At 34.1% G+C, this 16,707-nt stretch overlaps 1 protein-coding gene across 5 annotated transcripts in view; it reads right to left on the reverse strand.

Moving 5' to 3' along the window:
- The window catches only part of MAST4 (microtubule associated serine/threonine kinase family member 4), a 231,976-nt gene that overhangs the window by 30,219 nt on the left and 185,050 nt on the right, over positions 1–16,707 (reverse strand). For all 5 annotated transcript variants that reach the window (XM_058169501.1, XM_058169502.1, XM_058169506.1 and 2 more), the window contains 7 exons: positions 15,379–15,511; positions 10,630–10,691; positions 9,605–9,690; positions 2,833–3,041; positions 2,125–2,263; positions 1,346–1,478; positions 552–717 (listed from right to left, as the gene is read on the reverse strand). In XM_058169501.1, coding sequence (XP_058025484.1) covers positions 552–717; positions 1,346–1,478; positions 2,125–2,263; positions 2,833–3,041; positions 9,605–9,690; positions 10,630–10,691; positions 15,379–15,511 — 928 coding nt within the window. The remainder of the gene's footprint in view (positions 1–551; positions 718–1,345; positions 1,479–2,124; positions 2,264–2,832; positions 3,042–9,604; positions 9,691–10,629; positions 10,692–15,378; positions 15,512–16,707) is intronic.

Below are 16,707 nucleotides of genomic sequence, written 5' to 3' on the forward strand. Positions count from 1 at the left end.
AAAATAATATATAATATTTCTTAGCAAATTTATTCTATTTTTTCTGAAGTTTAAATTTGCAGACTTATCATTCTTGCCTGATGGACGAGATGGAGATTAGTTATAGATAACTAATATAGTATTATAGGCTTTCATAAATAATAAAACCCTGATTGAGGAATTAAAACTGGTCAGGGAGTGTCACAGTCACAGTCAAGCCCAAAACATTCCATGTTGAAATCTAATCAATTTCAGTTTTTTATTTGCCTGTGCCTAGTAGAATCTTGCCAGACTAAAGGCATAACCTTCTAACTTAATAGAGACAGTCTGGGAGATTTTAAAGTGTGGCTACCCTGAACTTTTTCCTACTTCTCCATCCAGTTCAAGGTTGTGCAGGCCTGCAGGCCTTCTGTTTTGGGCCCCTAACTGGAATGTGCTGCGTCCTCCCTGAAACCAAAGTGCCACAATTCCCTTACCCCTTGCTCCAGCAGCACTTCCCATCACAGGTAGCCATCCCTAAGGAAAAGTGTGTAATGATATAAGGAAAATCACTTCTATCTTGTGATAATTACCACTGATAACTTGTCCAAATAGCTCCTCTGGTGTATCTCCAAAGAATGGCACACACCCAACAAGAAACTCATAAAGGATAATTCCCATGGACCACCAGTCCACTGGCTTGCCATAACCTTGCCTCAGAATCACTTCTGGAGCGATATATTCTGGTGTACCACAAACCTAAATAAGGAAACAGTAAAAAAGAAAACTGTAAACTTTAATGTCTATCGTATTAAATAATTTCAAATTTTCTTTTCCTTTTTTAATTTTAAGAAAACATGTTAAGATTTCATATTTTTCTAATAAAAGTTTCCAACTTAACTTGTGAGTAAAAGAATATTTCACAGATACTATCTGCTAACTTGAAATAAAAATATATTATACATATATTTATATAGATTATGTTTGGATTATTCTTATTTTAAATTGAAAACTTGAGCAGTTTTACCTTAAGTAAGTCTTAAGAATGAACAGATTGTGGGTAAATGGTAATGAGGCATGCTTAAAGGGAAATGGGCCATAGCTAGGATTTTTAGCATCCTTGATTGTACAATGCATCATGAGTTCCACAAGTACTCTGCTGAGACTCTGAATTCTTTATAAAAACAACGTTCAATTTGTCTCTTTCACAACCTCACTTGCTTTCAATTAGACCATTCATCTTACTAATAGACCCTAATGGTGAAAAACCAAATCTGAAACAATCTGCAGTGCAAAAATAAAGATAACTCTTGTATAGGAATTTGCAATACTATTATAGAAATTAAAACTAATTTGCTAAACTTTTGGAAAGAAAAACATTGCTTACCTGTTTATCCAGAAATTCTCTAGCATCCTTCTCAATATGACCCTCATAAAGATTGGTAGTCATACTCATGAGGCCAACCTTAGACAACCCAAAATCTGTTAACTTTATATGTCCCATGGATGTTACTAGTAAACTGCGAAAGAGAATAACAATAAGTAACTATTAGCAACTTTGTTACTGTTGTAACGGAAAAGTATTTTCAAATCACCACTTAATATTAAGCCTTTATTATAATCACATCCTATCTGCAAGAATGTTGAAATGACTATGACACTTGAAATGTGATTTTTCATAGTGTACATTTAATTTTGAAAACAAAGTGCTACTAGCTTAATGAGATCCATCAAATCACAAGATAGTCTTAAGGGATAATGGAAGGATACTTGACACCTTAAAAAACTAAAGTTATCAATCTGTAAACTGTGTCAGATTTTTAAAACAAAGTCAATTTAAATTATTCACTATTAAATATCAAACTTCATAACACCAAATTTATAATGCATTGGTGTACTCAATTCAAATTTTGAAAATGAAAGTTATAAAATATCAATCAATGAACACATTATAAACATAAATATCTTGAGATACGTACTAATATTCATCATAATTATGAATTTATTTCATAAATCATTCTTTATATAATTAACAAATATTGCAATCACATTGTGAATTTTGAATTTACATAAAAAGAATAAGACAAACATTTGCTTTTTGCTTCATATTATACACTCCTAGTTTTTCTGTAAATATTTTCTGTTAATTACATGCTACATACATACTTATCAGGTTTCAAATCTCTGTGTACTATTCCATAGTTGTGGAGATATTCCAGTGCTAAAACAGTCTCAGCAAAATACATCCTGGCCATATCGACAGGCAAAGGGCCCATATTTTTCATCAAAGTAGCACAATCTCCACCTAGAACATAATGCATATTGCTATATTTTATTCCACACAGAAAAATCAACCACAGCATTCTTACTAGCAAACTAATGGCAGTATTAAAAACAAAACTTCCTCGTTAGCAAACAAAAAACAAAATAAACTTACATGTGGTTATATAGAAATTCTTTTTTTTTTTAGTTCAGATTAAAATTTTAAAATATTGTACACTAATTTGCTGATTATACTATAGCGAAGAAAGCATTTTGCTTTACAAATGGGCATCATGACTTGGGGGTAATTTTGTACCAACCAGGACTAGTCTTGGCTTCCCACTCTCATTTCTTTTCTCAATAACCCATGAGATAAATTAAATAGAGATTATGACAGACAAAATGACATTAGATAATCTTGTGATCATACAGAGACTTGATGCTATGACTCCCTTTTCCAGCCCTGTTATTGCTACACAAATACTATGACATATGGAGGAGAGTCATCTTTTAAATCAAGAGACAAAACATTAGACATTTCTAATTTTCAATATTTATTTATGGTTTCTCAATATTATAATACATTGCACTTGACAAAAACAAAGACTGTACCTTCCACATATTCCATGACCATGCATAAATGGCGTTTAGTTTCAAAGGAACAATACATGCTGACTACAAATGGGTTTTCTGCAAATGTCAGGATATCACGCTCAACAAACGCCTGCTGAATCTGGTTTCGAAGAATGAGATTCTGTTTGTTAATCTTTTTCATTGCAAATCTCTGTCTTGTTTCTTTATGACGCACTAGGTAAACAGCACTTGGAAAGAAAAGTAATGGGGAATTAGTAAATCAATTACAATTTTAAAATCTGTAATACTAAATGGATGTGTAATCTGGTAGGAGAATTTTAACATTTGAGAAGTAATAGAATTTATTTTTTAATGCAGCTTGCTATCCCAATTTATCATTTATCTACTCAACTACAGAAAAGAAGCATCCATAATGTTTTGATAATTATCCGTAAGTTTCATTTCATTAAATTTTTTGTAAAAAAAGATATGGCACAATATTGCAATTGTAATAATATACATGTTTAGTTTCAAAGGAAAGTTGAAAGATTGTAAACATAAGAAAAAAATTGCTTATTTATTATTCTAATTTATACAGCTGTCTATGTCATATATATATGTCTTATAAATAAATAAAACAATATAAAACAACCGAACAATAAAATAGTAAAACAATATAAAAACATATTAAAACCATCTTAAAATTCATAGCTGAGATAAGCATTATAACACTCAAAACCACCCCTGGGCCAGTTCTGCATTAATAGATTAAGAATAAATTAATTTAAAATTTAGGTAATAATTAAATAATAAATTAAAATTAACACATTGATTATAAACTTGAAAATGGCATCAATTAGATAGGAAACACTGTTATTATAGTCAGGATTTAGCATAAGAAGTTTAAAAAAACAGATTCCTCCTTACTCATGCTATATGTAGTATCACAATTAATACACTAATGTTACTTTAATTTCTTAATTTTCAGACTAGAGAAAGTATACAGGGGGAAAAAAGAAAGCAAACAAATGAAAACTCAAAAAACTGAAGCTGACATGCCTTTGAACATACCATAATTCAGTGCTGGCAAGCCAATATTATTACAATCGATTAAAATTCAAATTACAACAACACTAACTTAATCAAAAGTTCAAATCACATATCCACTGTTTGTATTTCCTCATAATTTATTTTAGGGAACACCATGTTCTCATTGCCATAAAGCCACATTTGCCTCTTCAAAATTTGATGTTTGTGTAAATATTTATAGTTTAAGTTTCAAGATATATATTTTTATGAAGTGCCTTCAGGAAATATTTCAAATACATTAAGTAGTAGAAATATGAGGGGATGGGGAATCAACAGCCTTTCCTCTAAACACTTAGCAGTATTTAAAAGCTCCATAAGAGAAAACCATTTGTCTTTATGCTTTTCTGGAATTCCGCAATTCTTCACCACAGAATAGTTGAACAAATTGATACATATGAATCAGGGATGAGTTCTACTTACCTTTCCTACCGGTTTGCAATGGGAGCACACACGCATGCGCAGAAGCTTCTGCGCATGCACAGATCGCCAAATATGACATCAGGGTGGGTGGGTGAAGCCTCCCGCCACTTTTACTACCAGTTCACTAGAACCAGAGAGAACCGGGAGCCACCACCACTGATATGAATGTGTCAGCCTTTCAAAGCAAATCAGACTAGGACAGCATGAGTTGTGTATACTACTTTTATTATAAGATTACAATAATAGATACTTGCAATTCTGAATAAACTTCCCCCACCCTCTTCTTTACCGTCATGAAAACAAGGGATGATCATGTATGAGACACTTTCTTACATTACAATTCTACTCTGGGCTCAGTTTTTATTTTTCTGGTTATTGCCGTGGTTGTGGATCTTCCTCCTCTTCTTCAGGATTATTCCTACTGCTCATTTCAGAGACCCAAAGCCACTTTTCTTCTATTGGTGTAACTACACTTTGGAACAGCATCTCACTAGAAAGTCAATCTGCCTCCCATGCTATTAGCTATTTAGAGAGAAGATTTCTGATTATTTGTTTTTTTCATTTTAATGTATTTGCAGTTAGTGTTATTTGGTACATTTACACCTTATGTCTTGGGAACTATATTTCTTACTATACCATAAAATTGAAAATATAGTTTTTGCAACCACGTCACACTGCTGCCTCATATTCATTTATTTATTTAAGAAACTTACATAGCTGTCTGTCTTATACAACTCGAGCATTTTATGGCCTATGAGTCACATCTGGCCCTCTGACAATCCCTGTCCGGCTGGCAATGGTGGCAACAATGGTTGGGGGTGGCAGTCGGGGTGGTCAAGGGGTAGTAGAGATGCATCAGCAGCTTTTCACAATAGCCCCAGGTTCTCATGTGGACCCTTGGAAAAATGAATAACCCACTCATGGTCTTCCCCAAACCTAAGCCTCAGCCCACTATCAGGATGTGGCCCATTCAGAATAGGGCAAATGGTGGGTGAGGACGCATGTAGCTCCTTTTTTGTGAGCAGAAGGCCCTTGTACTCAAAGTTCCATTTATGTGAGTGATAAGCACACAAGCCTGCCACTTACTCAAATAGAGCTGAGCGTGCTCATGCACGTGCCTACTGCTCGCACAGAACTATCACCTCTTCCACTCCCCGGGCCACCAAGCCAAAAAGGTTGGAGACCACTGTTATATAACACTACTCAGGAAATTAGTAATCAACTACTATTCCAACCTTTTCCCAAGTATCTTTATCCCATACTTGTAAATGTGCATTTAGTTTTCAAAATGAATGATTCTGCTTCTTTTGATTTGTACTCCTAACTTTTGATTTGTGTTTCATTCTTCCAGGATATTTGCTATCCAATCCAATTTTGTGTCTTTTGCAAGTTTTATAAAAAGAATCTCCAATTATTAATCTAAGCTATTTTTTTTTTAAAAAAAAGACAAATAAAGGGTCCAGGACTACAACTTATACTATTCAATACCATTTTCTTTGTTGATGGAAAATAATCATACATTTCAAATCCATTCTTCTATTAGGGCTTTCCTATCAGGCAACCATATTATCATTGCTCTGAGTTTATTAAAATCCATAGTTTCTGAACTACAAAATGCACATTTGAGTATTCTCAATCCAGCATTTACATTGTCACTTCCATCTAATTTTAATGCTACTTCAACTTCCTAAATTAAATTTCTCTATCAGTTATATTCTGTCAGGAATATCTGATGTATTGTACCTTTCCCCATCCTCTGTAAGGCAAGATAGACATTCCGTAAACAATGATGATTGGATGATTTGGGAGTTCCTCTCCCAAAAGATGTGGGGGTAATGCAAGTTCTTCATCATTATTATTTAATTCCTGTTTGAAAAATCTCCAGTTTACTTTTGGAAATCATTATCTATTTCTTCTTGTTAGATTGGCCATGCAATAAAAGCTATTGTCCTCATTTTATTTGTTTTTCCATCTATTTTAACTTAGATATGATATGTAGTATCACCAGGTTTATTCATTTGAATTTCTGAGCATTTTAATATACAGTATTAAGTGGTTTTTCTAAGTGATTTTAGTCTTTTTGAACAAATTATATCCTATACTTCAGTCAAGATATTAAGTCCCATTAATCTCCATTATATCAATCAAATTATAATTACATTAGTACATCAAGAATTCAAATTGTATCTTGTTTCATACAATCATTGAAATCAAAGCATATCTGTATGATGTAGCAGTGTTCCAGGGTCATGTGATCACTATTTGTTACCTTCCCAGCAGGCTTCCAACAAGGAAACTCAAGCGAGAAGCTGAAGTCACTTAAAGACCATGTGAGTCACTTAATGACTACATCAAAAAGGTCATAAATTGGGCATGGTCACATGATGACTCACTTAACAATCACATTGCTTAGTGATGGAAGTTCTGGTTCCACGTGGAGTTATAAATCTAGGGGTCTCTTTACTAAGTTCCTTTCACTGTGTATATCTCTTTACCATCTTGGTAGCCTATCACTGAACCCATTTTAGTTTTTCAAGGTTCTCTTTAAACTGTGATGCCCAAAACTGGATACAGTATTCTAAATGGGTTCTGACTAATGCAGAGTGGGATGATATCATTTAAGACTTCTCTTCCAAAAGGAAGGAGGATGGATGACACCACCACCTAAATCCCCAGAATTTTATGCTTCCTTCATAAATATTCACAGTCCTCTGCAGTAGTCCTTCCCTGTGTGGATTAGAAGGGATAACTTATTATTATGTTTTTAGTATGACTCAAAGTTTATTCAGTCCCTAATCTTTGCTTTGGGCAGGCAGAACACTTTATAAGCCAATTGTCAAGCTAACAAACATTTATTTTCATCCCTTGTAGTGTTATTTACCACCATGACTGTTTCATCTTCTGTCAGGATACAGCTGCATCTCCTCTGTCCTTCTGAGATCTTTTCTTCTGTTCTGCTGTCTTCATTCTTTCCTCTGAAAATGCCCAGCTTGATTCTTCTGTGAAGTCTTGATAGCTGTTTCTAAGTTCCAGCAGTGCAAAATAGTTTCTATGTAGCTTGTTTCTAATTGCAAATCTCTTGACTGCTTGTCCCTTTGACTCCCTTCCTTACAAAGGGTTGCTTGCTGTCTCAATTCTTAAAGTCTCTTTTATTTGATCTGATAAACCCGTATTCTTTGTCACAGGAGGGACAATAGTTATTACTTATTTCCACCAGTTAACTTTTTCATCAATGGTGCTAAAAACAGTTCATTTGCAGTAAAGATAATTCCAGGCTGTTTTCATGCAAGTAACATACATGACAAAAACACTGCAAGTCACACCCACAGAATCCTGTCCATACATTTTCATGCTCTGGTGCTTGGAACATGGAGTTCTATAGCAAAGGCAGCAATAAACTGCTTGTAATCCAATGTTAATCAAATCCTGTTAAAGCAAAAACAAGGTCTATGCTAGGGGAGAAGGATCAGTTTGTCAAGCTGAAGGAACAGAAAGTACCAAATCAATGTTACAGGGGGAGGATATAATCACCAGGTGAATATCAGACTGTGTTTCTATGTGACTGAGCAAAGCCTTGCAGTTGCTGGCAACATTGAAAGCTATAAAGTACAAATTTCAGTGTCATAATCAAAATGTTTCTTAGGGGTTGAAATTTTGATATCTGCTGGAAGTTATAGAAGAGTGTCATTCTGCAAATCTGTAGTGAAGGGTAGTTTGGATTCCTCCCAGGAGGAATAGGCTGCAAAGAGCAAAGAAGCAGAGAGCAAAGAAGCAGAGAGCAAAGAGGCAGAAAAGCATGGAAGGTTTTGGTCAGGAGAAAGAGAGTTAAGAAGACAACTCGCCAGCAATTCCCAGAGTATATCTCAGTGATTGTAAATAGTTGCTTTAGTTTAACAAAATTTCTGTTTATAGGTGAGCAACAATAATGACAATTACTCAGAAATACCATACTTTTTGAAGTATAAGATGCACACACAGCCTAATAGTGGGTGAAAATTGCGGCAAGTCTTATACACCGAATTTTGCCAAACCACCACCCACCTGCCGGCCATTTTCAGCCTCCGCGCGTCACGTTTTTGCCCTCCACATGCTCCATTTAAACCTGTTACAGGCTGCAAGGATCACCACAGCACATCGCCTCCGATCACCGCCTCATTTTCAGTAATCCTTGCTGCCTGGAACTGGCCAAAATGCAACACGCCGCGGTAAAAAACGTGACGCATGGAGGCGGCGATGGGCTGTGGCGATCTCCGCAGCCTGGAACAGCTGATTGGTGGTATTCCAGGAGGCTGAATCAACCACCAATCTGCTGTGCATGCTGAATCAGACTGCGATAATGTGCTGAAGCTGACCAGGCTGCTTGCTACAAGGATGCTAGCCAGATGAATATTGATGGATGCTGGTAGGCAGAGGCAGAATTTTTTTTTTTTGTTTTTCTCCCCCAAAACTAATGTGTATCTTATACTCCGGAGCATCTTATACTCTGAAAAATATGGTAAGTCCACATCTTTCTTAGTTCTTGGTGCCTGACAAATGTTGTAGCCTAGGTGCTAACATTGGCTGTTGTTTTTGTAATATTTCTATACAACTAGGACCTGATGGAAAGGCATGGGAAGAATATAACTTAATCAGAAGCTCTCAGGATGTACTTATTTTTAATGATTGACACATAAAACGTATTTCTTTGCCACCACAATCAAACAACTGACATTTTTGCTGTCAGTTCCTATTCCAGAAATGTTTTCATTCTCAACCAATCCCTTAAAACAATGTCTCTCTTCATTTCTCCCAATTCCTACTCTCTGACTTCTGAGCTCTACCAGCAAATTCCTCTCTTTTCCATTCTCTATTCCACCAAGCTTCTTTCTCATTTCTCCTATACTTTCCTGACAGCTGAAGTATGAAGCAGAGTACCCCTTTCAGATTTATGACTATATGTCAGCCACACACTATTCAGTGCTTCACACAGCCACTAGCTCACCTCTCAATTACTTCATTCTGTCAACCTGGGATTTTTTCATCAGGATCACTGAAGAATGCTATAAAGCCACTGTGGCCACCTATTCCCTCTTTCCCTCTCCCTCTCCCTCGGGTCATCAATTTTCATGAGAAAGAAATGACAAACGCATTTCATTTTAAACAGTATGTAGGCTTCAGTACATTTCTTCTGACATTTTTCTGCAGCAATATTTTAGCACTCCTCCAAAAGAAACACAATTTTTGTGCGCAGTAAGAAAAATATACCAAGGTACATAAAATTGTGACAAACAAAACCCAGAGAATTTTATTTATTTTTACTCACCCATATGCTCCATTGCTAATCAGCTTAATAGTTTCAAAATCATTTTCACGAGGCTTCCTCTTAAGTTTAACTGATGCATTAGAATTCTTCAAAATAAAGGGGAAGAAAATTAGTTACACCAGACAGTAACACTAGGGTTGTACAGAGTTTCAGATAAACTTCAAAACATGCACACATGTGCATGAACACTTGTTGGCAACTCCTTAAATCAAATGTTGCCTTGTCTTGAAATTATGCTGTAATTGATGAAGGAATCATCTTGGAATTAAAAAAAAAACAATTAGCTTCTCTAACTATTGGCAGGTCTATGTGAAAACCCTATATATTGTGAAGCATCTTTTTCCCTTGTGATCAAAAGCACCACCACAGATCCTCTGTACAATTAACCAATCCATTATAGTTAGCAGATTTTCAGATGTAGTGCCATTCATCAAATAAATACTGTCTTTTCGGTAACGCCCAGCAATATATTAGAAGCCATTATTTTATCAGATTTCCATTAGATTTTAATAATTTGCATACTTTATTTTAGATATTACTTAGAAAACATCATCAAGAGTAACCATAACAAAATCATTCATCAGTTTTAGATGAGAGATACAGTATCAATATTAACATCTAATACTTAATGCTTACTCTAAACTTATTTTTTGTCTTACAGCATTAGAGTTTTTATGTCAGTACTCTGCAGTGCATGTTAAAGTGGCAGCATGGGTAGGACGACAAGAATTTTTCAGTTGTTTAAGGAACACACATATGCTGATTCAGATCCGTACTCTTGCCTTATTTACTTTTGTATGACACCTGAATATAAAAATCAGCTATTTCCCAAATAACACTAAGCTAAAATATAGCTTGTTTTTGACTTAGCAATGACATATGTTGCTTATCATTAAGGGTAAGCTAATTCATTATGATTGTTCCCATATCTTAAAAATATCATTTGCATTTTGGGTGAATTCAGCCAAAGCAGAAACTATTTATTTAATAGTAAAAGTACAAGAAAGCAAGAGATATATACTGACCGGTTCATCCGTTTCTGGAGTGGCTGCTGCTCCACTGTCATAGTTAGTTAGCTGAGCTATTTCTATCAGAAAAAAGAATATGATTTTTAGAAAACATTTTATGTATGTTAAGCTTTATTAGTATTGTTTTATGTTATGTTATATAATGCACCGTATCCTGGTCTCTAAGATGGAAAGAAAATTCTTAACTCAGGATCTTCTTAAGTAGTATCAACTTTTCACATCAATATCCACTAAATTAAGATCAATGTTAAACTAGGTTCCATAATATTAAAATGCACCAATATAAAAACGAGCAAATTAGCCCTTGAATGAACTGTTGTGTCATTGAGAATCAAAAATCACTACCATTTATAGTTTAATCCGTTTAATTTCTGCTCCCTGGCTTTTGAATTCTGATGCACTGGAATCTTAAAACAACGTACAGATTTATAGGATGCTCCATAAATTACTGATAGCCTTTTTTTAAAAGTAAAAAATCATTAGATTTTAAGGTTTAGTATTAACGATAACTAGCTGGTTTGCAAGGATTTCATCTTACATATTTAGAATAAAATGTATAAATGAATTATACAGCTTAACAGGAAATTTAGCAAATTATATGGCTACTTTATATTTGAGTAGTTGATTTGTTACCTTCTGAACATTTCTACTAATTCACTTGCAGCAAACATGTAATGAATGAAATGTTTTAAAAATTTAAGATATGTCTAAATATTTATATTCCTTTTAAAGAAAATAATAGATTTGACTTTCATGCTTGCCAAATGCAGAAATCCCAAGATTATAGTCACACAAGATATATTCTTGTTTATCTTTCCCATACTTTCCATTGTAATCTCAGAATGTTTCCACCAGTAGTTTCTGTTCTGCAGAAGCTATTGGTGGAAACAGCAGATACAATCTTAAGTATGAACTATTTTTTCTTTTATTTATGATATAAGTAATTAACATGATTACAGTAATTATAAAGATTTGAAACTTTTAAAAATGTTCCCATGTCTCTTCAATAAAAGCTACCTATCAATCTTAATCCTATGCTGGTTTACCAGATGCTGATACAACATGCAATCATGGCAAGTTAGCAGAAAGAGAAATGATTAGAAATAACCAATCTATATCTTCAAGATCAGAAGATGTGGAGAGGCAGGGCCTATAGAATCGCCAAGAGTCGGTCACAACTGAACAATCATCATCATCATCATCTTAAATGAATTATTTTAGAATGGGTGCAGCTCAGAAAGGAAATAAAGACTTGGTTTTTTAGACTTCTTTTGTTTGGATATCAGCAAGATCTAACTGTCAGCAATGAAGGGTGTTCCTGGATGTTGCATAAATGGGCCCCTTTTTGCTACACCAATTCTATCCCTTTATCACTTCCTCAAGAGTGTATTTTGGACAGGAAAGCAGTGAGGACACATTTCTGTCAACAGACCTTGGGGATCATCAGAAGTCATCTACCAGCAGAAGTGATCTGTGCCTCATTCTAATCTCCTCATATTTATCCAATAATTCACATGACTAGAAAAAGAATGTATATGAAAATCTCTATGTAGATTATGTCTGTGTTTCAAACTTTGTTATTGCATTACAGATTTCCTTACAATGAATAGAACAGAACAGAACAGAACAGAACAGAACAGAACAGAACAGAATAGAACAGAATAGAATAGAATAGAATTCTTTATTGGCCAAGTGTGATTGGACACACAAGGAATTTGTCTTGGTGCGTACGCTCTTGGTGTACATAAAAGAAAATATATATTCATCAAGAGTCATAAGGTGCAACACAATGATAGTCATAGGGAAACAGTCAATATAAATCTTAAATCTTTTAGTCACAGAAATAAATGCAGAAGCAGAAATTTTAAAAAATAAATAATTTTATTTTGTGGATGTGTACAGGTATTCCTCAACTTGTGTGTTCAGCAGCCAGTCAAAAGTTACAACGGCACTAAAAAGAGAAAATGTGTAACCATCACTGGAATCCTCAGGATCAATATTCCATTGTTACATGATTGTCATTTGTGAATTTCCCTGCCAGCTTTCCACAAGCGAAATCAATTGGGAATCTGGCACAGAAGGTCACAAGTCACTGTGGTAAGTCACTCACACTCTTCACTGCCTGGCAGCAGCTAGTCCTTGTACCTTGTAGGAAACTTGCACACCCTCCCCACCCAGCAGCAGTCACTCCTGGCCCCGGTTTATGCATGCCCTACACCATATTTTAGTTCTCTGCTGGCCTGTATGTAAGCTGCCTGAGTCTCCCTTAATGATCTCTGATTTTTTCTGAACAATGGCAATAGGGGAATGCCATCATTAAGCAATGCAATCATCTGATGCCCTTTATGACATTATTTAGCGATGGAAACTCTGATACCAGTGACCATCATTAACAGAGTTCTACCTGTACGCGCAATTATAAACACTGGCAAACATCTATTTGACTTTGAAGCTGAAAGTACAAAGGGAAAGATCTTATCATAGCAAATATAACATTCATAATCCAAAATGTAGTTTCTTACAAATTTATAACAACCTAAGTCAAACATGCCTGCGGGGTATTCTTTCAAATCAAACCCAGCATGTTTTTATGTAAGATGAAGGACACTTAGAACAAAAACATAAAACTTGAGATTAGCTTTACTATCAATATAAAAGTGAAATTTTATTAAAGAACTGCTGTGAGAAACAGCTTTTGGTTTGTTTTTCATTTTGTTTAAACCAAACCATTGTAATGTACTTTGACAGTTTTGTCAATCCCATATTTATATTCATAAATAGAAAATCAAAGTGATTCAGTTATGTATCCTAGTTTTGAATTAAAAAATTATCTGAGAAGTACGTATTATTTGTAAACAGTAGGTAGTAATAGAATAAAACCAAGTCAGCTTTTGAAGCTGAAAGCTAAGGAAACATTTTGCAACGCCTGAAGACATTTTTTAAAATTCATCTAAATACCATTAAACATCTGCTTTTTTACTTTATTGACTTAAACCATTTCTAAAGAGTCATAATTCAAAAAGGTAAAAATTTAATCTAAAAGCCACAGGAAAAAATTTCAACCTGGGGAGCATTTCTGAAATACAATGACCACACTCCAATAAATGATGAATCTGCTATTTATTGCTTTGGGTACAAAATAGTTTTATCTAGCATTATCTGTTAAAACTGCATGCATCAATTTATTTGAAGAGAAACTATACCTAATGGACAAAAAAGTAAAGGATGCAATTTTAAGTCCAATTACTGGAAAATTCCATTGGAAGCAAAGAAATGTATTATAACTGGGGCGGGAAAAAATCAATGTCCTTCTTTAAAATGTGCTTTCATAACATAAATCAGCAGCTGTAGGCTTGGATACTATGAAGTTCCCATAATATAGCACAACAAATAAAGCAGTACTTAATTTATATTGATCCTAGAGAAAAACTGAATACTCCCTTGTTAGTATTTTAATTGTTGTTTCAATTATCATATATGTATATAGCCAATTTATAATAACTAAGGACCATAATTCAGTTAAACCTAATTTCATTTTGCCCTGAAAAATTGTATTTACCTAGACATATATTTGTTTGGCTCATTCTAAAGCATGTAAAAATGATTGATCAACGATACCTTCTTGAATATAAAAGGTGAAATAGTCAATATACTAATTTCGGAATAAGTGTTATTCAAATCTTTATTTTAAAACATGTAGATTACCATATTTAATTTACATTCTTTATTAGAATGTGATGCTACAATGTGGGATAAATAGGCTGCATGACATTCAGACTTACATAACACATTTTCTTTTAAGAATGCACAAATAAAGACATTGTGGTTGAAATTCTGGGAATGTAAAAACAATCAAAACAAATTTGCACCTTCTCTAATTTCAAAACAACATGAAGCTGTGATTGATTTTAAACATTTAGGATGCAAGAAGAAAGAAAATAAAGATATTATGGTTCAGGTATGATAGATAAACCTGGATAATGCAATTTGTTTTGCCCTAGTATAATTTATAAACCCATAAAGCCACTATTGCTTGTTCAACAAACTATTGCTAATACTAATTGAACATTACATACAAATAAAACTATATTGTTATGGATACCTATTTCCATAATAGCAAATAATATAAATCATTAGATCAAAATATAAACATTCAATTTGAGAAATATTCATGATTCTGAGTTAAGGGATTATGCACAAAGTCAAATGCATTTGTGCTACATTCAATTTTATTATGAAACTAGTTTATTTTTATGAGACAGATGTTTTTGTTTGTTTTTCAGTTTGTACTTCTACTTCATTAATTGTCTAATAAATTATTTCAGGTTTCTACGTGAAGATAATTAAAAAATACCCCAATTATTTTATGTTAATGCTTTGATGTGTTCTACTATAATACTGGATTTACATCAAGCTTCATCATCATAGCCTACAATCTGACTAAATTTTCATTCATTCCAGCTTTGACAACATTGTCAAACATCTTGCCCCAATATTCCTTCTTTGAAAAATTTGATATTAATCCCCAACTAACTCATCAATTATTTTCTGAGATGAACAAAGAATGAGCTTAATCTTCTAATTTATTTTGTCTAACAAAGGTCTTTTATTATTTTATAGCAGTTTGGAATTAAAATCCCATGATGCATTAGATACATATTTGAAATATACAAAATGAATAAAAATGGTAATACCAAAAAATGGGCAGAATAAAAAAAATCAGTTGTGATTATTAAATTATCATACCTTCCAAAGGATCCTTATTCAAACCCAGTTGACTTATGATATATCTAGGGATGTCAGTTTTAATGCCTTGCCCCTCTTTTGCATGGCCTTCTGCAGCTTCCAAAAGATAGTAAAATTCTTCAGGATCAAACTCCTAATGGAAAAGGAAGAAAACATGAATTGGAGATTTCACCCTTACCCCAGTAGACATTAACTTACTTCTTCCTGCAGGAAAAGAACCAATTTTGCTTTATGGTTGCTATTAGTTTTTATTAATTCTTTATAAAAACAACTTTATGTATAGCAATTCCACATGCTATAAATATGATCATTGCTAGCCATATGTGTGTGTGTGTGTGTGTGTGTGTGTGTGTGTGTGTGTGTGTGTGTGTGTATGTCTTTGGTTGTTCGGGATTTCTCCCGTGTAAAATTGGAAGTGTCTTGGCAACGTTTCGACGAAGTCTCATTCGTCATCTTCAGGCTTCAGCTTCGTGCTTCTGGGAGCAATGTGTGATCGCAGCTGTTTCTTCCTTTTAACTGCTAGTGGGGGTTTGAAATGATTGGGTGGGAACTTGGCTGTGCTCTGATTGGATGGGGTTTTTTTTGTGCTCTGATTGGATGGGGTTGTGTCCTGTTTGGGTGGAGGCTTGGTTGTGCTCAGATTAGTCTGAATTGCAGGGGGATTTGAGCTGGTGAACAGCAATGCAGATATAATATATATATCATTGAAACGTTGCCTAAATACTTCCAATCTTACACGGAAAAAGACCCGAACATACCAAAACCTGCATACATATACCCGTGAAAACCTACGAAAACACACACACATATATATATATGTATATGTATGTGTGTGTGTGTGTATCTATATCTGTATCTATATACATACATACATACATACATACATACATACATACATACATACATATATATATATATATATATATATATATATATATGTTTTCTGAGGTTTTCACGGGTGTTTGTATATAGGTCTTTGGTTGTTGGTTTTCTCCGTGTAAAATTGGAAGTGTCTTGGCAAGACACTTTCAATTTTAAGTCTCATTCGTCATCTTCAGGCTTCAGCTTCGTGCTTCTGGGATCACACATTGCTCCCATTGCACACATTCTGCGATCACACATTGCTCCCAGAAGTGTCGAAACGTCGCCAAGACACTTTCAATTTTATATATATATATATATATATATATATATTTTCTGAGGTTTTTGGAAGTGTCTTGGCAAGACACTTTCAATTTCTGTGTCTTTGTTTGTTTTGCAATGGAGAGCGAGGAGGAAAAATTGAAATTAAACTTAACTTCTCAAAAAAAAAAAGTCCTTAATTTATTT

The sequence above is a fragment of the Ahaetulla prasina genome, chromosome 2 (assembly GCF_028640845.1).
Source record: "Ahaetulla prasina isolate Xishuangbanna chromosome 2, ASM2864084v1, whole genome shotgun sequence".
Classification (NCBI taxonomy): domain Eukaryota; kingdom Metazoa; phylum Chordata; class Lepidosauria; order Squamata; family Colubridae; genus Ahaetulla; species Ahaetulla prasina.